This window comes from Centroberyx affinis, unplaced genomic scaffold (assembly GCF_046629955.1).
Source record: "Centroberyx affinis isolate AG114_WGS23_722 - 3 ecotype Tasmania unplaced genomic scaffold, CSIRO-AGI_Caff_v1 ptg000353l_1, whole genome shotgun sequence".
In the NCBI taxonomy this organism is placed as follows: domain Eukaryota; kingdom Metazoa; phylum Chordata; class Actinopteri; order Beryciformes; family Berycidae; genus Centroberyx; species Centroberyx affinis.
In genome coordinates this window covers 36042-62361 of record NW_027279024.1, presented here as the reverse complement: position 1 = coordinate 62361, position 26320 = coordinate 36042, and the positions used below count along the sequence as shown (strand labels likewise).

At 40.3% G+C, this 26320-nt stretch overlaps 2 protein-coding genes across 2 annotated transcripts in view; both read right to left on the bottom strand.

Annotated features, from left to right (window-relative positions):
- The window catches only part of LOC139641182 (basement membrane-specific heparan sulfate proteoglycan core protein-like), a 28583-nt gene extending 25852 nt beyond the window's left edge, over positions 1 to 2731 (bottom strand). Inside the window, exons 1-3 of the mRNA XM_071515456.1 lie at positions 2614 to 2731; positions 1616 to 1897; positions 82 to 357 (exon numbers count right to left, since the gene is read on the bottom strand). Coding sequence (XP_071371557.1) covers positions 82 to 357; positions 1616 to 1766 — 427 coding nt within the window. The 5' untranslated portion in view covers positions 1767 to 1897; positions 2614 to 2731. The remainder of the gene's footprint in view (positions 1 to 81; positions 358 to 1615; positions 1898 to 2613) is intronic.
- Positions 2732 to 7330: 4599 nt separating this feature from the next.
- LOC139641179 (Fc receptor-like protein 5) lies at positions 7331 to 25466 on the bottom strand. Its single transcript, XM_071515452.1, has 16 exons — positions 25400 to 25466; positions 24372 to 24653; positions 22846 to 23121; positions 22432 to 22710; positions 21548 to 21850; positions 15587 to 15857; positions 15041 to 15279; positions 13868 to 13984; positions 13706 to 13721; positions 13541 to 13623; positions 12846 to 12896; positions 12662 to 12730; positions 12491 to 12553; positions 10162 to 10227; positions 9605 to 9670; positions 7331 to 9393 (listed from the first exon to the last, which is right to left on the bottom strand). The coding sequence occupies exons 2-16, from the start codon at positions 24520 to 24522 to the stop codon at positions 9386 to 9388; spliced, it is 2058 nt and encodes a 685-aa protein (XP_071371553.1). The 5' UTR covers positions 24523 to 24653; positions 25400 to 25466; the 3' UTR covers positions 7331 to 9385.
- Positions 25467 to 26320: the final 854 nt, after the last annotated feature.

Sequence of the window (26320 nt, the reverse complement as noted above, 5' to 3'; positions counted from 1 at the left end):
GAACAAATTTCATAGCTTTTTTTTATTATTATTCTAATGGTAATCATGAATGCATGTTGTTTTATTCCAAAACAAACTCACCAATTTTGTCTATGGTTTTTGCATCACTGCCATGTGTGAAGAAAACTGGGTCTCCTCTCCCTCCTCTGCACCTGTAGAGTCCTCCTTCTGAGACACTGATATCTCTGTTTAGGTTGGGTGCACCATCCTTCATGATCAGTGCTTCAGGGTCTGTGGTTTGTCTGTACCAGTAGTATTTCCAGCCAGAAGAGCCCTCCACAGAGCAGGTCAGTGTCACTCTGCCCCCTACTGGTATGGTTGATGAGTAAGTCCTCAGTGTGGCCTTTGGTGTATTTGCTGTTTGGTTTAGAAGGAAAACATTTCAGAAGTAAAGTCACCATATGAAGACAAACACAGCTATACAGTATGCACATACAGTACAAGTTCAGTTCTGCCTACAGCTGCTCTGTGTCACCACACTTTGACTACACCAGGGATGGGAACTCAAGTTTTTGACTCGCACTCAAGTCGCACATAGAAACTGACTTCAGACTCGACTCAAAATCTTAAAATTTTAAAACTACACTGTCCGAATGAATAATTAATTGCATGAAGTTATTTAATAAATATTTTTATAATCTGAACATTTTCAAAATCTATATGTGTGAAAAACATTTGGTTGGGGAGGGGTCGTGGGCTGTGGCATTTTACAAAACTGAAATCTTTCATTCACATTGAATTAAGTACCTTATCGTGGGTATCACTATCACCTTAAAGGTTCTGGTAATCGTTCTGTATAGTAATTTTAAAACAATACCCAGGCCTAATGGCATCAGCATCATTGTGTTTTTCCTATAACAAGGCAGTATCATGTGTTAATTGATCCTGTACTGTACACTTGTGGTTCCTATCAGTACCTTTGTTTGGGTTACAGTACATCATCATTCTATTTAACCAATGCCTCATATACACATAGCTAAATAAAACACAATGTAATCAGATGGCTGTAAATTCTCTGCTCTTAGAAATAACCATGTTGTGGTTTAAGCAAACGTCTGAGACTCATGACCAAAGACTTGAGCCTTGACTCAGACTTGTCCCTCAAACACTTGAGATTTGACTTGAACTTGCATTAATTGACATTCATTAACTGTGACCATATAGAAACATATAGGCTGGACCTCTAAGTGGTATAGAAGAGACACTCTAGCTGAAGTCATTCTTATGAGTAAAGTAGAACATTTTGAAAAAGATTTAAACAGGAGTATAAGTGTCTCTGGAGAGACAGTGCTACCCAGATACTCTTTCTTGTGTCTTATTGTATGTGATCTACCAGAGAAGACAATCTGAGTTAGAGTCTTTCCTCTGTATCATTTCCAGGTCCAGTCTATATATTTAGACTTCATAGGTCAGACTAGCTGTAGGCAGAGTCATGAACACAGAGATTTATTACATCATCCAGTTGACCTGATCTGACTCTCTGTTCAGATTAATATTGCACAATCAGCGAGGAAAGGTCCAGACCAATTCTTTTTAAGGAGTTTGAATTCTTGATGTAATGTTGGTGTAACAAAAACATTTTCAGATTTCTCACCATAGTGTGACAGCATCTTACCTTCCACTCTCAGTTCCCTCTCTTTGGATTCTGCACTGTCCTGCTCACCAAATTTACACTTGTAGGATCCCTCATCTGTCTTTGATACTGGACTAATGGTCATTTCTTCTGTGGTTTCAGATATTTTGACTGAATGGTGGTTTGTGTCCATTTCAACTAGTGATCCATCTCTGTAGAAACTAGCTCTGCTCTCATTTCCCTGAATACGAAGCCTACAGCGCAGAGTCACTGACTCTCCCACAAACAAGGCAAAAGCAGGACTTTCCAGGATCACATCGCCATCTATGAAGCAGAAGAGGAGCCTTGTTTCAGTAAGTCAGCTCAGTCACATGATCACATACTGCATATACTATATATGTTGGGTAAGTGTTGTGGCAGCATATCACATAATGCACTCAGGATCTATGAAAGTGTGCTATCAGAATTCTACATTGACATTCAGATTCATTTTTTAATTATAATTAATATACAGATTCACCCTCTTTAGAATTTCCATCAAATTAATAATAAGCCTACTTTAGAAATATTTAAGTTAATTTCCCCATACAGTTCACACAACAGAAGACTGCACCACATAGTTTGTTGTGCAAGTCCACTTATAAATATGTGAATCTCTTGTTTGTGAGAAATGAACTCTGCCCTTCTTCTCTTTTTTGTTATCTTATCCCTCATGGTTGTGTGTGTGATTGTTAGTCCTTTACACCAAAGAATATTATGCTGGATTACACCATCTGCTTAGCTTTATAGCTACTAAACACGTTTTCAAAAAATACAGTTAGCGAAACTGGTCATCATTTAAGGGGTCTGAAACAAAAAAAAAAAATCTTACACTGGAAAGATTAAAACCCTAATTACATTCATACATCATACAAGCACAGTACCAAACAGGGTTATTATCATATATAACCATGGGTTGAACAACATCCTTAATGACTCATATATAAGTGCTATAGGTGATGGTAAACAAGATGGTAGTGATAATAAGTTTGATGACTTACCTGATACAGTCAGAGTGACTTTATTACTCTCTTTTTTATGGTTTGTGTAACCTTTGTGAATACCAATACACTGATATTCACCACTGTAGCCTGTTTCTAGAGATTGTAATGTGAAGCGTTTAGACGCAGAGTAGCTGAGAAATTCTTGATCATTCCTATTGATTTTGTACCACCACTCAGCGTCCTGTCCTTCCCTCATGTCACATATGAATGTAACAGACTCTACAGTAAATACATGGGACCGGTTGGGTTCAAGGGTCAGCACAGCATCTGTTCTCCCTACACAAACACATACAGCACTACACAATTAGAAGACAAAATAAATACTGGAAATAGTTTTGTTTTGAGCAATATACGATGTGACAAACTTAGTCATAAGTTGTGCAGAAACATACAGTGAAATGATATGTATGGAAAAATGTAGAAATAAGAAGGGGAAGCAATAAAGAATAATAGGTGGAGATTCATCTTGAGTGAATGAATAGATAAAGAGAATAGAGAAAGTTCTGTCATCACCTTGAGTGTGTCCATGGTAGAGGAGTGTACTCAGCACTAAAATAAAGATTGATACCTCATCAGACACTATCAAACTGTCAAAATGATAATCAACAAAGGCAAAACAGCTTGAGTTTCATCAACTGCTTGGATAGCACAGTTTCCATATTGATTACATCCACAAGACTCTGCTCTATTCAAACTCTCAGTGACAAAGAAATTAGACAAACCACTGATGCTCCGTTCTTTTCACCACAACATTTTCATTATTCTGTACCATTGGAACACAGAAAGTCACTGTTGTACTCACAGAATAACACAAGCACACAGAGCGAGGTGCGCCCCATCCTCACATCCAGCTCAGCCACTCTGTCGCTCTGCTTCTCACAAACTTTTCCACTTCCTATACAGAGTGAGCTTAAAACTTCTGTGCAGGAAGAGAGAGACAGCGAGCTGCGGTGAAAAAGAAATGACATTTCATGACAGTATGAGTCTGTCCAACTTCTCCTTCTATGAGTTTAGACCATCGCTGCTTCCTTCCTCTTTATTGGACGAGCTCACAAAACAATGTTTAGTTTGACCTAGACATATTTTTTATATGTATGATTGCAGGCACAGAAAATACATGTAATTATTGCAGATCCATAAGACATTGGATCCTTGCATCAGTATTTCAAATAAAGTGAATAATGAATCAGAGGCTGACATGGTGAGGATTGGGGTGAAGCAGTGGCATTGCGTAAACCTTTCTATTTAAAGTTTACTCTTGTTGATACAGATACTTTGATTTATAACATGGATTGGATTTACAGGTGTTCAGAAATGGTTAATTATGATACGTTTGTGGGATGTGAGTAAAAAGACATGTATATGATACACGCATATGTTAGGTATGTGTTTATTTGTGCACATTGTACTTGCATTCACATGTAGTGTATGTAATGCATTAGAGGCATGTGTGGTGTGAGTGTATGTATGCAGGTATATGTGTGGATGTATTTTATGATGAATGCATGTTTGTATATGTATGTGAGCATTTATATGTGCGTATGTGTACATATGATACTCTCCATACTGGATTGGATATGAAATGTGTTTGTATATAGGTATGTATGTATTTATTTGTTCATGTGTTGTATACCCAGAATATTGATACAGATGCCACGGATACTTGATACTCTTATGTGCGCCTGTGAAATCTCCATGTTTGAGAACAAGTGAATTACAAACTTACTGGACAGAAGGGTGAACAAATGAAGGCGATGGCAAGTAAAGAGTAGGGAGAAAAAAGGAGTAAAGAAGAGCAGGAGGAGTTGGCTAGGACAGGAAGTGGATAAGGAACAGAGGAAGGGAGGAGTGAACTTGGGAGAAAGAAAAGGAGGTGCGTGGGAGAGAGAGAGGAGGAGCAGAGGGGTGGGAAGAAGAAAGTTAGCTGTGTAAACAAGACTGATCTCAAACAGATCATGGAGGGTCGGCCAGGAGAACAAGATGCAGACAGGAAGAAGAGGAGGATGTGGTCACCACTTCCCCTCAAAGCTCTCCACTTTAAGCTCACCACTCAAAAGGTGTTAGATTTTCATAAAGTACAGAACAACAGTGTTATTTTCTGTTAAAACAAATGGATTACTCTCCCTTTGATTTGCATATTATCTGTAAAAATAAAAAAGGCTTCTGGTTATGGTTTCCTTCAGTAGCATCTGGCTTCACTGACACAGTCACACATATTCACATGAGGACCTGCCCAATAGATGGATGGACCACTGTTGGCCCCTGAACTGAACAGGTATATTGGAGTAATTGGGGATTATGTGCCTTGCTCAAGGTTCACAGAAGTCGTTGAAGGAGAGGAGAGGATCACATGGGGCACATGGGGTTCAAACCTTCCATTCACATACAGTGTATCTGAAACGCCTGGAGTACTAACGTTTATAGGCAGGCTGATGGCTTATAGGTTACTGCCGGTCTGCCGTCATGCCGATTTGCTCTGTACAATATCAGGAAGATCAGACCCTACCTGTCTGAGCATGCAGCACAACTCTTGGTACAGGCTCTTGTAATATCACGCCTTGACTACTGCAACTCCTTACTGGCAGGGCTCCCGGCCTGTACGTTCAAACCTCTGCAGATGATCCAGAACGCGGCGGCGCGTCTGGTCTTCAACCGGCCCAAAAGAGCACATGTCACTCCGCTATTCATATCCCTCCACTGGCTCCCAGTTGCTGCCCGCATCAAGTTCAAGTCCTTGATGCTCGCCTACAAAACAATAACCAAAATGGCTCCGACCTACCTGAACTCCCTCATTCAGGTCTATGCTCCCTCCCGCTCACTACGCTCTGCCATGGAGCGGCGCCTGATGCTGCCACCACAGCAAGACCCTAAGTCTCTAGCCAGACTCTTCTCTTCTGTGGTTCCCCGGTGGTGGAACGAGTTACCAAACTCCATTCGATCCGCAGAGTCCCTCTCAATACTTAAGAAAAGGCTAAAGACCCAGCTCTTTAGCGAATACCTTCTGACCTAATGGCCCGGGTAACCAAAAAAAAAATTAAAAAAATTGCCTTCTATGCACTCTATGCATTGTCTCGTAGCACTGCCTTGTAGCACCTATGTCCTGTTGGACCAGAACTTAGCTTTCTAGCACTTACTCTCGTTGTTCTCTCCTAACTAGAACCTTGCTTGTGTTGTATAAAAATCTCACGTGTAAGTCGCTTTGGATAAAAGTGTCTGCCAAATGTGAAATTGTAATTGTAATTGTAATTGCTGCTGCCATGAATTTTCAGTGCAGGTGCATTGGAAGATTGATTTTTCAATGTCACATTTCTCTGTAATTCAAACTGCTTGTACAAGCAAATTGCTTTGTAGTCAAATGTTCAGTTCAAGTTCCCTGGTGTCCTGATAAGGTAAGGCGTAGCAATTTACAGCATTAGCTTGATGAAGGTTTTGCATGTTGTTGGTTGGATGTCTTTGTTGTAAGCAGGCTTAATCTTTGTTGTGGATGTAACGTTACTATAGTCAGCACTGTAGCCCCATGTTAGTGAGCTGCAATTGGTCATTTGATATCACTTTTTATTTCAAAAGTTGAATATGTGGAGCATGTTGGTCTGTGTGCTTTTGTTTGTAATTGCTCAGCTTAGTTACTGTCAGCAGCAGCTGGTCTGAATTGTTGGCTCTTTGCTTTGCTTTGCTGTACTTCCTATTCACTTCACTTCAAGCTTAAAACTTCTGCGTAGGAAGAGAGAGACAGCGAGCTGCGGTGAGACAGATATTACATTTCATGCCAGTATGAGTTTGTCCAAACAAGGTCAAACCGAATGGTCGGTTTGACCTTCAAAGCTCTCCACTTTAAGCTCACCACTCAAAAGGTGTCAGACTTTCATAAATTACACAAAAGCAGTGTTATTTTTTGTTCAAACAAATTGATTACTCTCCCTTTGATTGCTATTATTAACTGTAAAAAATAAAGCTTCTTACCCAGTAGCTTCTGGCTACTGGGTAATCAATCACAATCACACATATTCACATAAGGACCTGCCCAATACTGTTGGCCCCTGAACTGAACAGGTATATTGGAGTAATTGGGGATTATGTGCCTTGCTCAAGGTTCACAGAAGTCAGTGAAGGAGAGGAGAGGATCACATGGGGCACATGGGGTTCAAATTAATGATCTTCCATTCACAAGTCCATGGAGTTCATTTCTCCAATTATTAGAAACTATGACTAATTACTTCTATTACAAAGCATCACCATATGTAGATGCCGCTTGGATTCTCATGAAGTCCTCATTGAACTGTGCATATCTGAAATGCCTGGAGTACCACTAACATTTATAGGCCAGCTGATGGCTTACAGGTTACTGCTGCTGCCACAAATTTTCAGCGGGGCGGTCGTGACTGGTAACTGTAAAAGGCAGCAGAGTGCAGCTGCTTTCAGAGGTTGCTTGGATCCCACTCCCTCTTCTGGTGTGATGGTTGTGTTGCGGTCACAAGCCCACTTCTCCAACCTCTAGGCTACTGCTGCCCCTCAAGGGGACGATTATACTTGACTGATCAATAATACAGGGAGGATTATAGAACAGATTAAACATGGCTGGGAGGAGAAAATTATCATATCAATATAAAAACACTACTGACAGCTTGCTGAAGAAATAAATGTTTATTGTTGCATAAACTGGTGAAAAACCAAGCTTTACAATGAAATGAATTAAAAAATGAATTAATTTTCTCTCCAGGACAAATAAATACTTATCTATCTATACAGTTTTAAAAGGACAGGAAAACTCATAAATGTTCTCATTGACATCAGTGAATTACATATAAAAAAAACAATTCTGGACATCCCTGGGCTTTCACACCTAACACTGAATAAGTTACTGACTTAAAGCTGCACTAGGAAAGATTTTTATGTAAAAATACATCCTGCAAGGGGCTGCAAGAGAAAAGAGCGTCCCATCCCATCTAATGGAGATCCAGCAATTCTCCCTATCTGCCCAAATGATATTCTGGTGGCAGGTCTGGACACTTCTCCACCCACAGGAAGTGATGAATCAAAACTAAAGAGTTAAATACAAACTGTCTGCTGATCAGCAGTGAGCAGCGCTCCGTTCAGAGAAAGCTGGACTCACCAGCTTTAGATCTTTTGCCTCTCTGGTCCCTTTGGTATCCTTTGCTATAAAGTGATCACAGGTCACAGGTCAATTTCTCAAACTGTTACCTCTCCCTGCCATTTGGAGCTGCTTATATGTGAAGTTCCCTCGTGCAGCTTTAAAAAACAATGTGACAAAATAACTGTATCAAAATACATACAATACATGCTGGCCTCTCTGCTCGAATGTTTAACTGACATCAAGGGATGGATGACTGAAAACTTCCTCCAATTAAATTCAGACAAAACGGAAGTTCTTGTGATTGGCCCTGAGCATATATCCGGACAGATCCTGCCCTCCCTTGGACATCTCACTCATAACATTAAGACTGTATCCAAAAATCTAGGAGTTATTTCTGACCCAGACCTGAGCTTTGAGCAGCATGCCAAATCCCTAGTAAAATCCTGTTTTTTTCCAGCTTAGGAACATCGCAAAAATTAGACCAATTCTGAATTTTAACGACACAGAGAGGATTATTCATGCCTTCATTTCATCACGGCTTGATTATTGCAACTCATTATTCTCCCGTTTTAACCAAAAAGTTTTGGATCGGCTTCAAACAGTACAAAATTCTGCAGCCAGGCTTTTAACAGGGACGAGGAGACAGGATCAAATCACTCCTGTTTTAGCATCTCTACTTTGGTTACCAGTTCCTTTTAGAATCGGTTTTAAGATTTTATTGATAACTTTTAAAGCACTTCAGGGCTTGGCACCGAGCTACATTTCAGACCTCCTAACTCTCTACGAGCCAGCGCACAGCCTGAGATCCTCGGGCAGGGCCCTTTTGGCTGTTCCTCAGTCTAGGCTCTGCTCTAAAGGTGACCGGGCCTTTGCTGTTCGGGCCCCTAGACTCTGGAATGCACCGCCTGAAGAGATAAGGAGAGCAGACTCCATGTCATCCTTCAAAACACTCCTAAAAACATATCTTTATCAGAAGGCCTTTTTATAACCTCTCTACTCTCTCATGGTTGAGTTTTATTCTATTTTACTTGTTTTCTTATTTTACTCTATTTTATTTTTATTTTTATCTTATTGTACTTCATCTTATGTAAATTGCTTTACTTGACACTTTATCTTAATGAACTTGGTGACTATGGTTTTTGTTTTATGTTTTATCTTCATCCTGTTTTTATTACCTTTTTGATTCGTCTGTGTGAAGCACTTTGTAACATTTGTTTTGAAAGCGCTATACAAATAAAGTATTATTATTATTATTATTATTATATATATTGTAGATATGCGTAAACTCTTAAAATGACAAAATGTCTCAGTGGTCCTGCAGTTTGTGCTTGGAACAACAAACTTCATTCAACTACATCACCTGTCTGTATTAATGAAATGCTATCAAAATAATCTGTACAACATAGTGTGCATGTGTGATATCTGAATAGCAGAAATGTGTGCAATTATAGCGTTCCCCATACAGACTATAGAAGGGTGGAGTATAAACTTGTAGATGCTCAGAAAGGCGATTCAGTTTAAAAGGCATGTGCTTGAATTTGCATGTGTGAATTTGCAGTTACATCTGTGTGGCTGTATAAATGATAGTGTGTCAGGTAAGTAAGAATGTATTTTCCTTTTCATGTTTTCTTGTTGTCCATGTCTCTCTCTCTCTTTGGTTGCCTGACGCACTTCTCTTTACGGATCTGCAACAAAAACACAGCAAACAACTTAACAACTCAACCACAGAGATATAGCCTACTGTTATTGAAGATGTATGGGTGCTGTCTGACATTTTACATTCAGTTGTAACCCGTTTAATTATCTGTAGAATGCAGCATAAAAAAACAAGACAAAATATGTGTATGATATGGCAGCATTAGCTCTATAAGTATGATAAAAATAGCTTTATATTACCAAGTGTTGTTCCCGCTTTGACTTCAGAATAAACAGTATCTTGAATTTCCGCAGGAGTTGATAATTCTGTGGACCGCAAAACATTAATTCAATTTAAATTTTAAATGGATGTGCATAGAGCCACAGTATTTTGATTCTTGGTCTCCAAATACTCAGTTTTAATCTGTAGCTCAGTAAAATACAGTAGCTGGCAAAGGTTGCCAGTAGGCTCCAGTTTACAATGACAATGTACTGAACTGGTGAAAACACTATGGTAATGCCCAAAGTACTCATACCTACAACAGTTACCAATGCATGTATACTGAATAGTTTTCTCCAAAGTAGTATATACACATAAAAATAAAACGCAGAAGACAACATGAATGATCACTAACTAGCTCCCTGGTTACCACAAGAGGTGGCATTGAAATTAATAAAACACAGCTACCATTTCACAAACATGGCAGGTTCATATGTGTGGAGGGAGGACAGACACAGAAATCACGTTAACGTGTGTCCAAGAGCAATATGTTGCACGCTAACACTACTGACTGCAGGTGGATATAGGCTTTACTTACCTTTGTTATCCTTGGCTTTACCTTTATTTTGGTGGTAAACCTGGGCATAGGTCACATTTGGTTCTTCTAGAACAGAAGACAAATTTCAGGAATCATTTGTAAAGCAGACATGATAAACTATATTTTAATAGTTAAAACTGATGTTTTGCGTATTTGAATGTTTGTCTGGTTTTAGGACTTAATGTGACCTTTTGGAAGCACAGCTGAAAACATGTTAGCAAATGGATGGATGGATAGAGTAAATAAAGATATTTGAAATTTGGGATCCCCTTCTTTTTACTCTGAGGTGATACAATGGCTTCTGACAATAAAATCCTTGAAAAAAGGGAAAATCAAATGAAACACTGTTCAGTTTGTTGATCAAATCGAGGGCTTGGAGCCAAAGGGGCGTAAGTGCGTCATAGTAGATTTTACAGGAGAGCCAAAACAAATTTTGACCAAACTTGGATCAGCTGCCGTTACCACATACTAAGCACAATATTTTAACTTTTTGTGTTATCAGATTGAGTATTACTATAAAAAACAATACTGCTACAGTTAAGTTGAATTATATTTGTTAACTCTTTTAAAAATGGCAAAAGAGTGAAATACGCCTTTTTGGCACAAACATTGTCCCAATACAGCTTGCAGAATATGGGCGTATGTAAGTAAACAATTGTAAAACACATTCATTTTCATACAAATCTAGCAATTACACTTCAATCAACACTGAAATATAAAACAAGATCAGAATATCTTTATCTTGAAGTAATGCTCAGCAACTTTCACCAAGGCCTTTAAAATTGTACGCTACATGGAACATATCAAATTGATTGATACATTTTTCTTCAGTTAAAAACTTTTAATAAACCTTTTTAATAAAGCTCTATAGACATAAGAAACGACTTTTGATTCTAAACTACTACTTTTTTTTTCTTTTGCTAGTATAATACATTGCTGTATGTGTCCCAGGACGCATCCCTTATTGATGTGTCCTGGGACACATTCAAAGACCTGTAAAACTCCTCATAACACTGAGGGAGAACTTCAGCTACCAGCAGTCTGACTATCAGAGCTCATCTTGACCAGTTCACACTCCTAACATTATAAAATAACATTTTGAATCTATAGGCCTAAGTAATTCATGGGAATATTAACATATTTACATTAATCTAATATTGACCTAGAATATTAATTAGGATATGAATAGGATACTAAAAATGATGTGATCATGCTGCCATGCATGACATTACTTATGTCAGCATGCATTTTGAGTTGACCTAAGTGCTGTTAGAATCCTCTACCCACAATGCTTGTTCAGTGTCAGAAGTGGGGTTTTGCTTGGTGGGGGCGTAACTGCTTTCAGTTTTTGTTTAATTAAGACTTATGGGTCATGATTTCAGTTGTGTCCTTTTGGCACTGAAAAGATCACACTGAGACCTTTCAATTGATATATAATACTCATATTCGACCAAAATCGCTCTTACGCCCCTCTGGCTCCAAGCCCTCAAAACAAACAATACATTAGAAAGAAAAACATCTCATGTGTGTGTTTTGCTCTGGTGTGTTGAAGAAAACCTTTTTACTGGCAACTAGAGCCAGAGAAGAAACAAGCCAAGTGAAAACAACTAAATTTCCCAGTTCTTCATTACACATACATGAGATCAGTTGCTTGTGATAGCTGAATTTGTGTTGTCACCACATTGACACCAGAGCTAATGTGTTTACACACAGCAACTAGGAGGTGTCATATGCAGGGACATGGTGCACCCATAATTTTTGAGGGGGCAGTTACAGAAACAAGTTCACAATGCAGTAGAGAACATAACCATTTACACACCTATTGTTGGCGATAGATTGCATTTTGAAACACAGCTATCACTAAGCTCGTTTGTGTAAAAAAAACTGAGAAAGTGAGGAGGGGTATGATCTACTACACAATATGAAACATCATGGCTCGACTACAAGAAAAGCAACAAAAACTTGTGTTTTATTGCACGTCAGACGGCAGGGTATGGAAATACTGGAGAGGGCACATGCCCCTTGATTTAAATGGACATGACAGTCATGGATATAATATGGATACAAACGTATATAAACAAACATAAAAACTCTTTATTTATACTCTAGCGATTGGCTGAAACTTATCTGACACCTTGGAAGTATTTTAATTGTCTCATTATTAGAATTATCTGGGCATTGACGACCCAAAGCAAACTGACTGAGGTGATTTGAACTGCATCCTGACCCAGGATTATATCTGGTATAATTAGTAATGATGCTGTGAAAAGTTTGTGTAAATGAGCTAGCGGCTGAAAGGTTAGTGAGGATGATGAATAAATGATTTTACCTGTGGTTGATCCTATCTTCACATCAGAATAGACCGAGCTCTCCGCTGGATCAACATGCCTCCCTGTTGAGGATGATCAGATGAATGTATTTTTAAAAACACCTACTTTCTTTTTATATTTCGGCATTGCTGGCTATTCTGAATTCATCTCATGTTAATTTGTGTACTCACCTTTCTTGTGAACGTTTTTGAGTTCAATTGAAGAATAGGTGATGTCACTGGATTCACCTGCAGGTCCACCTGAAATGTAGATTTTTCTACTTACTGGAATTTCAGTCAATCAGTTACTCATGTTAATTTCAGTGATTCTAGCATTTCCAACTGATCCTTGCTAATCATAAAGTATATACTGTACCATTTTCAGTGTCTTCAGAGCCTTTGATAGATTCATAGACATAAGCATCACCTACAAGTCAGTAAAAATAAAGGTCAAATTCATCACTTTCATTCCATGTTACCAACTTCACCATCTCTTCTAACATACATCTTGTTCAAATCTGTCTGTAGCACTGAGCAAGTTACTTTTAATATTCTGTTTCCAGTCAGTACAGCTCATCTCAAATTATATGTGAGTGTGGGATATTGTTTTAGAGATAGATGCAAAGCAAAGCTATACCATTTAGATTTGTTTTAGAGCCTTTGATTGTTTTGTAGATGTTAGTACCAAATGTTGCTTAGTCAGGACCCAGGTGTAAGAAATGGCATTAATAGTATTTTCATACTGTAGAGCCAACATTTGAAAGTACTGGCTTGGTTTGGTTCAATAGTGTGAAACAGTGTTTGATTATGTTTAGGTACAATCTGCGAGGTACAGTGTTGTGCCATAGAACAGATGGTTATATAAACAAACTCTCTGACCGTCAACCTAACTGGTTGATCTGATTGGTCTGGTTGGTCTGATTTAATAACAGATCAACAAAAAGTTCCAATCTTATGGGTTGTTCTTTGAAAAACCGTCTCTCCATTGACTAGAAAGTGATTGTTAGAAATGTTAGTGTTAGGGTTTATGATTAGTCTTGAAGAGCAATCAGGATTGGTTTGAAGGCTGACCATGGAGAGGAGTCTGTCCATTCTCTTGATCTTCTCTCTGGTCTGTAGTGGAGCCCTGGTTGGTGCTCTGAGACTGGATGGGCCTAATAAATGTAGTAAATGTAGTAAATAACATGGAAGTTACCACTGTTATGGTTAAGATGAGAGAATTGGTGCTGTACTTACCTGCCACAACATGGATCTGTGAAAAACACATTTGTTGTTATATAGTCTTGCTTCACAAATTGTTCCTCTGCTATTCAATGTCATGACATAAGAGAGAATTGCTCAGTGATTTTGAATAATCAGAGTGTAATCCCTCTAATATATGCGAGAAAAAAATCTCACCTTTGGACTTTCTGTAGCAACACAGCAGCAGCAGGAGTATGATCAGTAAAATGACAGCAACCAGTCCAATGATCAACCACACAAGAAATGAAGAGCTTGTAGGCCTGGACACTGCAACTAGAGAGGTATTATTAAAATAGTACACCTGTGATGTCACTAATAATTGATTACATTTTATATAGCGCTTTTCTAGGTACTCAAAGCGCTTCACATATCGGGGGGGGGGGGGGGGGGGGGGGGGGGGGGGACTCAACTCATCCACCACTGATGTGTAGCACCCACCTGGGTGATGCACGGCAGCCAGTTTGCGCCAGAACACTCACCACACATCAGCTATCACAGTGGAGAGTAGAGGACTGAAAGAGCCAATTAGGTAACAAGGGATGATTAGGTGGCCATGATGGAAGGAAGGCCTGTTTTGGGAATTTTGCCAGGGCACCGGGGTTACACCCCTACTCTTGCGATGAGTGCCGATGGGATCTTTATTGACCAGAGAGTCAGGACCTTGGTTTAACGTCTCATCCGAAGGACGGTGCTCACTCACAGGACAGAGTCCCTGTCTCTGCCCTGGGGCATTGGGGATGTTATTCATGAGACCAGAGGGAAGAGCACCTCCTACTGGTCCTCCAACACCACTTCCAGCACCAGGTGGTCTCCCATCCAAGGACTAACCACAGCCAAACCTGCTTAGCTTCCCAGGCAAGCTAGCAATGTGATGCAGGAGCTATGGTGCTGGCTACTAGTATATGAACAATGACTTATTTTCGATAACAAATCATGCAGCAAAAATTGTTTGGATTAAACTCTAGGTATGAGCAGGAAAGCCCTTTGTCACATACAACTGACTAATATTGAAAGCAGGAGTGGAGAGTGATTTCCAATACCAGTGATTAACTTAACTATAAGATCAGTCATTCACAGTAAAACACAGTGATTCTGAATGTTATCTCCCATAATTGATGCATGTAATAGTATTAACCTGTGTTCTTTTTTGTGAGATACATGTTTACTTAAATCATTTATAAGACAAGTTCTCTTACTCCAGCCTGAGTGATTAGCTTGAACTAACAGTACTTCTACCTGAGTAAAAAACTTCACTACTCTTTCCATCTCCGATTGTAACACAGTTGATGAAAAGGAAAACTCAGTAGAAGCTGTTTTAATTCGACTCACATTTTACTGCCATCCAACTCTGTGGTGATTCTGTTCTGGAGTATTTACACTTGTAGAAGCCTTCGTCTGACTTAGACACAGCATGGATAGTCATCTCCCCTCTGGTTTCATTTTGGATGAGTTTGTCATTTTGATAGAAATCCACATTAGAAAGTAATGGTCCTGTTCTGGATTTGCAGCCAAGAGTCACAGAATCTCCCTCAGTCACAGGATGGACAGGACTCACCAGGATAAGACTTCTAGCTGGGAAACAGAAAATTAAATATGAAGAGTTTCAATCCAAATCCAATCCACAGTTCAAGTTGGACACCTACTGTTACAAAAGATCACTGGCCAGAAAATAAAATTCAGTATGGAACATCATTTATAGTTAGTTAAGTTATAAGCTACCTTAAGACCCTTGCTGAAAGAGTGATAGATTTTTTAATAAATACACAGGCATGTAACACTTTGGAAACATGTCCACATGTTAGGAGTTTGCCAGGAAAATATAATGAAATGTTGAATGACTTAACTGAATGTAAAAAAAAAATGTTTAATTGAAACGCACACTGTCCAGTGATGTTGACTGCGTTGCTGAACTCTCCTGATCCAGACTCACACCAGTACACTGCACTAGACCGTATGTCGATGATGTTGCATTTGGATCCAGTCATTGACCCCCAGTTAGATGAACAGTGTGTCAGGTATCCTCCCTCAGTAAACCTCTTCACTCTCCACTCAGTAGAGTTTCCCTCACAGCTCAGTGAGACAGACTCAGAGGAGAAGTGCTGCGTTCTGTTGGGACTCACTGTGACAGAAGCTGATGAGCGACGATCTGAAAGACAACACACAATCAGAGGTCAAACTGAGAGCAGAGATATTATGAGATATTTAAAGCTAACAATATGCAGCATTGAGGCAGTGGAGCGTACTATTAGTCCCGCCTACCTCCCCCTCAGTTGGTCAAGTGCACACTCTGACACTTGTCACTCATCTTGATAAACTGTCTACCTTGAAACGGTATCTAGCCTGTAGAGGCTGAAGTATTGGGGGTTACGCCAAAATTTGTTTCCTCTAAAAATGTGTTAACCCCGGTGGCGTGTCTTGCCTTGAGTTCACACCAGGTGTTACGGGGAGGTGTGGTGAGGACCCAAATGCAAACAGGCAGAGAGCTTTTCCAAAGCTAGAAGTTTTAGAAAAACAAGACTAGGTCAAAACCTAGTATATGGCTGGACTGTGTATGAGTGTGCCATGTGCCACAGCCGACCAATGGTGTAATTAACTCCGCTGTTGACAGGGGTTAAAGTGGGATTTGGCAGGTGGGGGAACCCTGTTTCGGAGGGGGGGGTTCAGAAAGAAATAGTAATTTAAAACAAATTTCCTGCATTTCTACACCACCTAACCTCTTGGATTAAGTCAAGAAACAGCAACATATTATATATATATATATATATATATATATTACTAGATTTCAGCATTGAGGTGCTTACATTCATGATCTTGCATAGGCATACTAACCTAAAAAAACTATTATTGGGAATCATGAGAAAGTTTCAGAGCGACAGACACAGAGCATCCCCGTAACCATAGCAACTCACTCTCACTCCTGCCTGCGTGCGCACGGCGCGAGAGGAGAGGGAGAGACGCAGAAGAGCTGCTGACTGAGATTACTCTGAGCAGCATGCATGGGAATAAATTACAATATAATAATTATATAATAATAATATAATATATATAATAATATAATATAATAATTTGTGTATATTTCTCGCTATTCAGATGGTCTGAATAACTCGCTGCGCTGTGCTGCTCTGTCTCGTCTGTCCTGCTGTCAGTTTCCTTTTTTCACGTTGCGACGTCATCAGTTATGAATTTGTTTTTCACTGCGTGAGAAAATAGACTTGTGGCGTGAGAGCGTGTGAAAAATGTCAATTGCGTGAGTCTCTCGGTCAATGCGTGAGAGTTGGCAGCCCTGTGAACTCGCTTGTCATTATTATGTAGCCTATGAAACTGCCAATCAGATTTATTTACTTATTAATCGAAGGTGCCGGAACGCCGTTCCGGATCGTTCCGGCCCACTTTAACCCCTGGCTGTAGACTGCTAATACAGAATAATAGTCCATACATCCATACTGATCGTTCCAGCGCGTCCCGTCTCTCTCTCCACCGCTGTCGTCTCCACCGCGCCCACGGCCCGCATTGATCCTGCCGATCCAAGCGCCAGGCGCTCTGTTACCCTTCAGTGCCGAAAACGCTGTTCGCCGGACACCGGGGGCGCATCGTCGTCGGGACCCCGGGCGAAATCTCGGCCGGATCATCGGGAACAAATCGGTGCCTAGTGGCACTGGCCGGAACCATGGCCCCGGGAAACTTCAGGGCCAAACAGTAAAGACGTTTTTTTTTTTTTTTTTTTACATTTTAGCGGATTACAAAGAATGAAAGTACCCTATCTAAAGTAACCTAACATAAGTATCCTGTGCATCATTTATATACACATTACCCTGTAATTCAGCATGACAAAATTTAAAATTAAATTCTGTAGGTTTGAACAAAGCTTATTGCCGCAACATGTATTTGTAATGACGGTCCCACTGGTGGAGCTGACAGAATTGAAGAGGTTTAACTATGCTCCTCTAATTCTGAAGTAAAGCAATATCATAGCCCCACCTGTTGTCACCAGAAAGAACTGCACACAAATTATATTATGAATTCTCAAAGACTATTATCTAATATAATGTATAATCTATGAATATAGCATCTTCCTAAATTTCATATCATTTGTGTTAGGATTTTAGTTAATGTTTATTGGTCCCTGCCGTGCTGCTTCAGACTGCGTTCTCCCGATTCGTGTCCGCAGTAGGCCTAGGGTGGCGTGAATGGGCTAGCCCCTCTCTCACTATGCAATGTGTATTGTACGTGGGATAATATGAATACGCATGCTCAGAGTGTTACTGTATTCAATGTAGATCACGCGAATTTGATGACAAGTGGGGCTGACAGCACGTAGCCCCACTACAGCGTCATTTCATATTTCAGAGTTGATTGGCTATCTGTCTGGCGCGGCGCGAACATTAGTCGGCAAGAAGAGGGAAGACATTTTTAGCTTAACTAACGCCAGCTAATTTGAGAAAATGAACGAAGTGGATTTCATACTCGAGCACAGGTTTGAAACCCTTAATTTGGAGGAGAAATACGAATTAAAGCGCCTTGGTGCCCACCAGCCACGGGATATTGTCATCACTCAAACTGCTGGTAAAAGTAACCGCGGGTTTAACGTGGAGTGGTTTTCGAAGAAAAAGTGGCTAACGGTTAGCATACAAAAGAAGGCGCTCTTCTGTTTTCCATGTCTGCTATTTGGTGGAGATGGTACTTGGTCGAGGACGGGTTACAAAGATTTGAAACATCTTTCTGAGAGGATCGCAAAACATGAGAGTAGCGGGAGTCATCTGGACAATGCGGTGAAATTGGGCTTACTTGGAAGAGTAAACGTCGCTGTCCAAATTGACAGTGCATACAGGCGCTCCATTGAGCAGCATAACAAACAAGTGGAGGAAAACAGGTACGTGCTCAGTCGGATCATAACATGCATTAAACTGTGTGGAAAATGTGAGACAGCACTGCGGGGCCACGACGAGTCGGCGGACTCTCTGAATCCGGGAATATTCAGATGCATTTTCGAGACAATGTGTGAGGGCGATTCGAGGCTTCAGAGGCACTATGATGCTCAGCCCATCTTCAAAGGGACATCCAGCACTGTACAAAACGAACTGTTAGACTGTATGTATGAAGTGTACAGGGAGGAGATAGCCAAGCAAGTGGACGAGACATCATTTGTCGCCATACAGGCAGACGAGACAACTGATGTCTCTTGTAAATCACAAATGGTGGCTGTGCTGTGATACATGTTGCCTGACAATACAGTGACAGAGAGGTTTTTGGAGTTTGTTGAAGTCAAAGATAAAACTGGACTCGGCCTCTCTAATAGCATCAAGGGTGTGCTGGAACCACTGAAACTGGGAGACAAGCTGATCGCTCAGACTTATGATGGTGCGGCTGTAATGAGTGGGAACGTCCGTGGGGTACAGACGCTAATGAAAGAGACATATCCACATGCCCAGTTTGTTCACTGCTACGCCCACCAGCTGAACCTGACCTTGCAGCAACTTTGTTCAGCAAGGATGAGCGTCCTGAAGGTGTTTTTTGCAGATTTAACTGCTTTTGCCACCTTTTTCTCTGGCGCTCCCAAACGTGTTGCGGCTCTTGCAGAGGCAACACAGAGACGCATCCCAAGGCCACCCGCTGTGCGATGGAACTTTAAAAGTAGAACTGTCAGTGCAGTTTGGGAGAACCGCGCCGCGCTGCTCCAGTGTATGGAGGCCATACGCACACAGCCAGGATGGGATGAGGCCACCATAAGTGAGGCATACGGTCTGTCAAAGAAACTCCGGGACAGAGCCTTTCTGCAGCTGCTGGAATTCTTTTCCTTGCTTATGCCAGAAGTGGATGTTTTATACAACACTCTGCAAAAACGGAGCATCGATGCACCTGGGATTAGCAGTGCGCTCACCCGTTTCAAGGAGAATGTCCAGAATATGCGGCAGCAAACTGATGAATTAGCCGCCACCGCTCATGATGGAGCAGACGAGCCAGGCCGACGAGTAACCAGCACAGCGCCGGTGATGAAGGAGGCATGCGACACAGTCATCTCTCAGGTGGAACAGAGGTTTTCACAGAGTGACCACCTGATCGCTGCAAAGCTGGTTGACAGCTCGCTCTTCCCACAATTTGTCCTGTCATTCCCTACATCTGAGCTTGACTGTGCTGTGAAACTATGGCCTGTAGGAAACGAGGAGAAGTTGAAGTCTGAGCTGACCACTCTGTACCGCCACACTGAGCTTCATACTGGAAAGACGGCCCTGTCTCTGTTAACATCCATCCATGAGAACAACTTAGAGGAGGCTTTTGCTGAGACCGTCACTCTGCTGAAAATTATCATAACAACTCCTATGACAACATCTGAGTCAGAGAGGAACTTTTCCACCTTGAAGAGGATAAAAACGTTCACTCGCAATACCATGGGACAGCCGCGACTCAACGCATTGGCCATGCTGTCCATCGAAAGCCAGCTGATTCAGGAGCTACATGACTTCATCCCCAAAGTCATCGAGAAGTTTGCCCAGAGGAAGAACCGCCGTGCCGCCTTTCTCTTCAAGTGAGCCCTCAGCTTTGGTGAGTGAAAACATATTTTATCATCCTGCCTTTGTGGTGATGGTCCGTGCATTGGCCATATTGTTGTGCTGGATCGATTTATATAGATGGTGACGAGTGTCAGTGTGTCCATGCTTATCTATTAAGGTTGTTGTCATAATGTTGTTGTCATAGAATGGATCTGTATCCCTAAAAAGTTGCCTGTACGCTTCGTTGTGGCCTTCAGTGGTGTTGAGCTCTTTGCTGTTCGCTTATGGCCCTGTAGACTCATTTGTTCTGAGCTTGGTTGTGTCGGCTTAAATATTGCATTCTTAATTTAGGCTTGTGGCAGTGGTAATGTAACTTGTGTAATTGCTCTGTATTCTGCGGCATTCCATCTGCGAAAATATACACTTGACCAATGAAATCTTTTGCTTTCTATGATGTCACATTTTCAAACGTTGTCCCAGGCTGAAATAAATATGTGTGGCTTTCGATCGCTAAAAGGCTTGGGTACGGGGATGATGGTTAGGCCGTGCGCCTTTACGCACAGGTGAGGCAGAGGCACACTCTGATCCACGCGGACTAGGAAGGCTAATATAGATATATAGGCACAAATTAAATTATCGCCTGCCAAAGTGAGAGTATGGTGCGCTTCACAGACAACATATGCAAACTATGATCTATTTTCTCCACAGCTGTAGCCAGAACAGCAACTGGTTTCACCTCAAACACACTGCAAGTCGTTGCTCAGGGTCGATTGGCTCCGCGTCATGTAAAATCCAGTAAATTGCAGAAAAACATGCAGTAAATTCACGACGATTGAAAGAGCCTGTCATGTTTTTTTTTTGTTTTTTTTATATCTTATAGTTCGTTATAGTTTTATCATTTAATTGCTCAGTTCTTTGTGCCGTTTTATCAGTTATGAATTTGTTTTTCACTGTGTGAGAAGACTGCATGTGAAAAGTGTCAATTGTGTGAGTCTCACGTTCAATGCGTGAGAGTTGGCAGCCCTGCGCTTAGCTGTTGTTTCAGAACAATGGACAGCGCTGTTTGTTGACGTGTTAAAAAACACACATCAGTAGCAAGAGAGAGTACTGTAGTTTTCCTGGTATGTAGGCTATCTATTGAAGTAGCTGGTGCCCCACCAATTTTTTACATATAAAAACGCCACTGATCATAAGAAAGAGAGATATTGAGAGAAAGAGGGAAATGATAAAGAATCAGTGAGTGAGTGAGTGAGTGAGTTGAGGAGGCTAACTTGTAGGCTGGTTATATGGACAGATGGCTTGTCCATAAATGAATGAATGAATGAATTAATTAATGAAACACACTCACCTCCAGACCAGATAAACTTAGGTTCACTGTCATCAGTGTAAAACACTGGGTCTCCTCTCCCAGCTCTACACATATATCCTCCTGTGTGTGTCGGCCCATGAAGGATGTAGGAACCCTCTGCAGTCCCATCGTTGCTACCAGGCAGCAGCTCATAGGTGTAGGAGTTGTCTGATAGTTTGGGAACAGCCTTGTACCAGTAGAACCTCCATCCTGCAGATGAACCTTCAACCTCGCAGCTCAGAGTTACTGAGGCTCCAGGACTCAGCCATACAGGAGAGACGGTGAGGACAGACCTGGGTAGGGCTGGGCAATATGATTGAAATCAATATCATGATAATCATAAAGATTTTTCTCGATATCAATATATATCATGATATGGTTCATGTACACAAAATCACATTAAATAATCAATGTTCATCTCATTGAACCGAATGATAATGTTAGGTTTGATATCAAACAAAACAGAAATATTCAAATAATATTCCTACCATACCTCATTTTATGAGTTTTTAAGTAAAATTTGCTTGTCATCATCAATTTAGACAGCAGAAATGTGTATCACGATATCAAAATATCTTCATATCATCACAATATGATTCCACTGAAAGACGATAAACGATAATATTGAATTATCGCCCAGCCCTAGACCTGGGTTTATCTGTTGGAAAGTATTTTTCTCCGAATTAAAACATGACATGATGTATAACTTAGCTAGTCTTGTCAGTGTATTACATGCAATGCTTGGACACTGTGTCAACGACACATTTAGTAAGTTTTTCTCAAAGCGCTACCTCCAAATTTATAATATTAAGATATACTGTATATAATAACCTTTTAATGAATCCTTGACATTTTCAGTATGAATCAAAGATGATCTGACTTACATGATTTGACTGTCAATTTGAAGGCACTGCTCCACTCTGTTGAAGACTGCTGTCCACTTCTCTGTCTGCCCTTACACTGATATTCTCCACTGTGGCTTATATAAAGACCGCTAATCCTGTATTCATTTTGTTTTGGAGGTTTGTATGAGTTGGTTGTTCTCCATTCATACTCCCACTCAGTGTCTCCTCCTCCCTGGATCTCACATCTGAGAGTGATGGTCTCTCCACTGTATATCTGAGGCCAGTTGGGTTCCAGGGTCACAACAGCCCTGTTTGCAACTGTTCACACCAAAAATCCCCAATTAGGATACAAATAGAAATATAAAATCAACAGAACAAATTTCATAGCTTTTTTTTTTTTTTATTCTAATGGTAATCATGAATGCATGTTGTTTTATTCCAAAACAAACTCACCAAGTTTGGTTATAGTGATTGCATCACTGACATGTGTGAAGAAAATCGGGTGTCCTCTCCCTCCTCTGCACCTGTAGAGTCCTCCTTCTGAGACTCTGATATCTCTGTTTAGGTCGGGTGCACCATCCTTCATGATCAGTGCTTCAGGGTCTGTGGTTTGTCTGTACCAGTAGTATTTCCAGCCAGAAGAGCCCTCCACAGAGCAGGTCAGTGTCACTCTGCCTCCTACTGGTATGGTTGATGAGTCAGTCCTCACTGTGGCCTTTGGTGTATTTGCTGTTTGGTTTAGAAGGAAAACATTTCAGAAGTAAAGTCACCATATGAAGACAAACACAGCTATACAGTATGCACATACAGTACAAGTTCAGTTCTGCCTACAGCTACTCTGTGTCACCACACTTTGACTACACCAGGGATGGGAACTCAAGTTTTTGACTCGCACTCAAGTCGCACCTACAAACTGACTTCAGACTCGACTCAAAATATTTCAATTTTAAAACTACACTGTCCGAATGAATAATTAATTGCATGAAGTTAGTTAATAATTATTTTCATAATTTGAACATTTTCAAAATCTATCAGTGTGAAAAACATTTGGATGGGGAGGGGTGGTGGGCTGTGGCATTTTACAAATATGAAATCTTTCATTCACATTGAATTAAGTACCTTATTGTGGGTTCGCTATCACCTTAAAGGTTCTGGTATTCGTTCTGTATAGTAATTTTAAAACGATACCCAGGCCTAATGGCATCAGCATCATTGTGTTTTTCCTATCGCAGGGCAGTATGATGTGTTAACTGATCCTGTACTGTACACTTGTGGTTCCTATCAGTACCTTTGTTTGGGTTACAGTACATCATCATTCTATTTAACCAATGCCTCATATACACATAGCTAAATAAAACACAATGTAATCAGCTGGCTGTAAATTCTCTGCTCTTAGAAATAACCATGTTGTGGTTTAAGCAGACGACTGAGACTCATGACCAAAGACTTGAGCCTTGACTCAGACTTGTCCCTCAAACACTTGAGATTTGACTTGAACTTGCATTAATTGACATTCATTAACTGTGACCATATAGAAACATATAGGCTAGACCTCTAAATGGTATAGAAGAGACACTCTAGCTGAAGTCATTCTTATGAGTAAAGTAGAACATTTTGAAAAAGATTTAAACAGGAGTACAAGTGTCTCTGGAGAGACAGTGCCACCCAGATACTCTTTCTTGTGTCTTATTGTATGTCATCTACCAGAGAAGACAATCTGAGTCTTTCTCTATATAATTTACAGGTCCAGTCTATATATTTAGACTTCATAGGTCAGAGTAGCTGTAGGCAGAGCTCTCAACACAAAGATTTATTACATCATCCAGTTGACCTGATCTGACTCTCTGTTCAGATTAATATTGCACAATCAGCGAGGAAAGGTCCAGACCAATTCTTTTTAAGGAGTTTGAATTCTTGATGTAATGTTGGCATGGCAAAAACATTTTCAGATTTCTCACCATAGTGTGACAGCATCTTACCTTCCACTCTCAGTTCCCTCTCTTTGGATTCTACACCGCCCTGCTCACCAAATTTACACTTGTAGGATCCCTCATCTGTCTTTGATACTGGACTAATGGTAATTTCGTCTGTGGTTTCAGATATTTTGACTGAATGGTGGTTTGTGTCCATTTCAACTAGTGATCCATCTCTGTAGAAACTAGCTCTGTTCTCATTTCCCTGAATACGAAGCCTACAGCGCAGAGTCACTGACTCTCCCACAAACAAGGCAAAAGCAGGACTTTCCAGGATCACAACACCATCTATGAAGCAGAAGAGGAGCCTTGTTTCAGTAAGTCAGCTCAGTCACATGATCACATACTGCATATACTATATATGTTGGGTAAGTGTTGTGGCAGCATATCACATAATGCACTCAGGATCTATGAAAGTGTGCTATCAGAATTCTACATTGACATTCAGATGTATTTTCTAATTATAATTAATATACAGATTCACCCTCTTTAGAATTTCCATCAAATTAATGATAAGCCTAATTTAGAAATATGTAAGTTAATTTCCCCATACAGTTCACACAACAGAAGACTGCACCACATAGTTTGTTGTGCAAGTCCACTTATAAATATGTGAATCTCTTTATTGTGAGAAATGAACTCTGTCCTTCTTCTCTTTTTTTTTTTTTTTTTAAATACTCTTTATTGCTTCTTCTCTTTTTTGTTATCTCATCCCTCATGGTTGTGTGTGTGATGGTTAGTTCTTTACACCAAAGAATATTATGTTGGATTACACCATCTGCTTAGCTTTAAACCTACTAAACACGTTTTCAAAAAATACAGTTAGCGAAACTGGTCAACATTTAAGGGGTCTGAATCAAAAAACACTGGAAAGATTAAAATCATAATTACATTTATACATCATACAAACACAGTACCAAACAGGGTTATTATCATATATCTCCATGGGTTGAACAACATCCTTAATGACTCATAAATAAATGCTATAGGTGATGGTAAACAAGATGGTAGTGATAATAAGTTTGTTGACTTACCTGATACAGTCAGAGTGACTTTATTACTCTCTTTTTTATGGTTTCCGTTATGTTTGAGATGACCAATACACTGATATTCACCACTGTGGCCTGGTACTACAGATTGGAATATGAAGTGTTTAGACGGAGAGTAGCTGAGAAGTTCTTGACCATCCTTGTTGATTTTGTACCACCAGTCAGTGTCCCTTCCTTCCCTCATGTCACATATGAATGTAACAGACTCTCCAGTAAATACATGGGACCAGTTGGGTTCAAGGGTCAGCACAGCATCTGTTCTCCCAACACAAACACATACAGCATAACACATTTAGAAGAAAAAATAAATACTGGAAATAGCTTTGTTTTGAGCAATATAGGATTTGACAAACTTAGTCATAAGTTGTGCAGAAACATACAGTGAAATGATATGTATGGAAAAATGTAGAGATAAGAAGAGGAAGCAATAAAGAATAATAGGTGGAGATTCATCTTGAGTGAATGAATAGATAAAGAGAATAGAGAAAGTTCTGTCATCACCTTGAGCGTGTCCATGGTAGAGGAGTGTACTCAGCACTAAAATAAAGATTGATACCTCATCAGACACTATCAAACTGTCAAAATGACAATCAACAAAGGCAAAACAGCTTGAGTTCCATCAACTGCTTGGATAGCACAGTTTCCATATTGATTACACCCACAAGACTCTGCTCTATTCAAACGCTCAGTGACAAAGAAATTAGACAAACCACTGATGCTCCGTTCTTTTCACCACAACATTTTCATTATTCTGTACCATTGGAACACAGAAAGTCACTGTTGTACTCACAGAATAACACAAGCACACAGAGCGAGGTGCGCCCCATCCTCACATCCAGCTCAGCCACTCTGTCGCTCTGCTTCTCACAAACTTTTCCACTTCCTATACAGAGTGAGCTTAAAACT

Excerpts from the sequence above, each read along its gene's own strand:
- LOC139641179 (XM_071515452.1), bottom strand. The coding sequence starts at position 24,522 with ATGGACACAAACCACCATTCAGTCAAAATATCTGAAACCACAGACGAA. Across the intron at positions 22,711-22,845 it reads AATCACTATAACCAAACTTG|TTGCAAACAGGGCTGTTGTG; the intron begins GTGAGTTTGTTT and ends TGGTGTGAACAG. Across the intron at positions 12,554-12,661 it reads CAAAAACGTTCACAAGAAAG|GGAGGCATGTTGATCCAGCG; the intron begins GTGAGTACACAA and ends CATCCTCAACAG.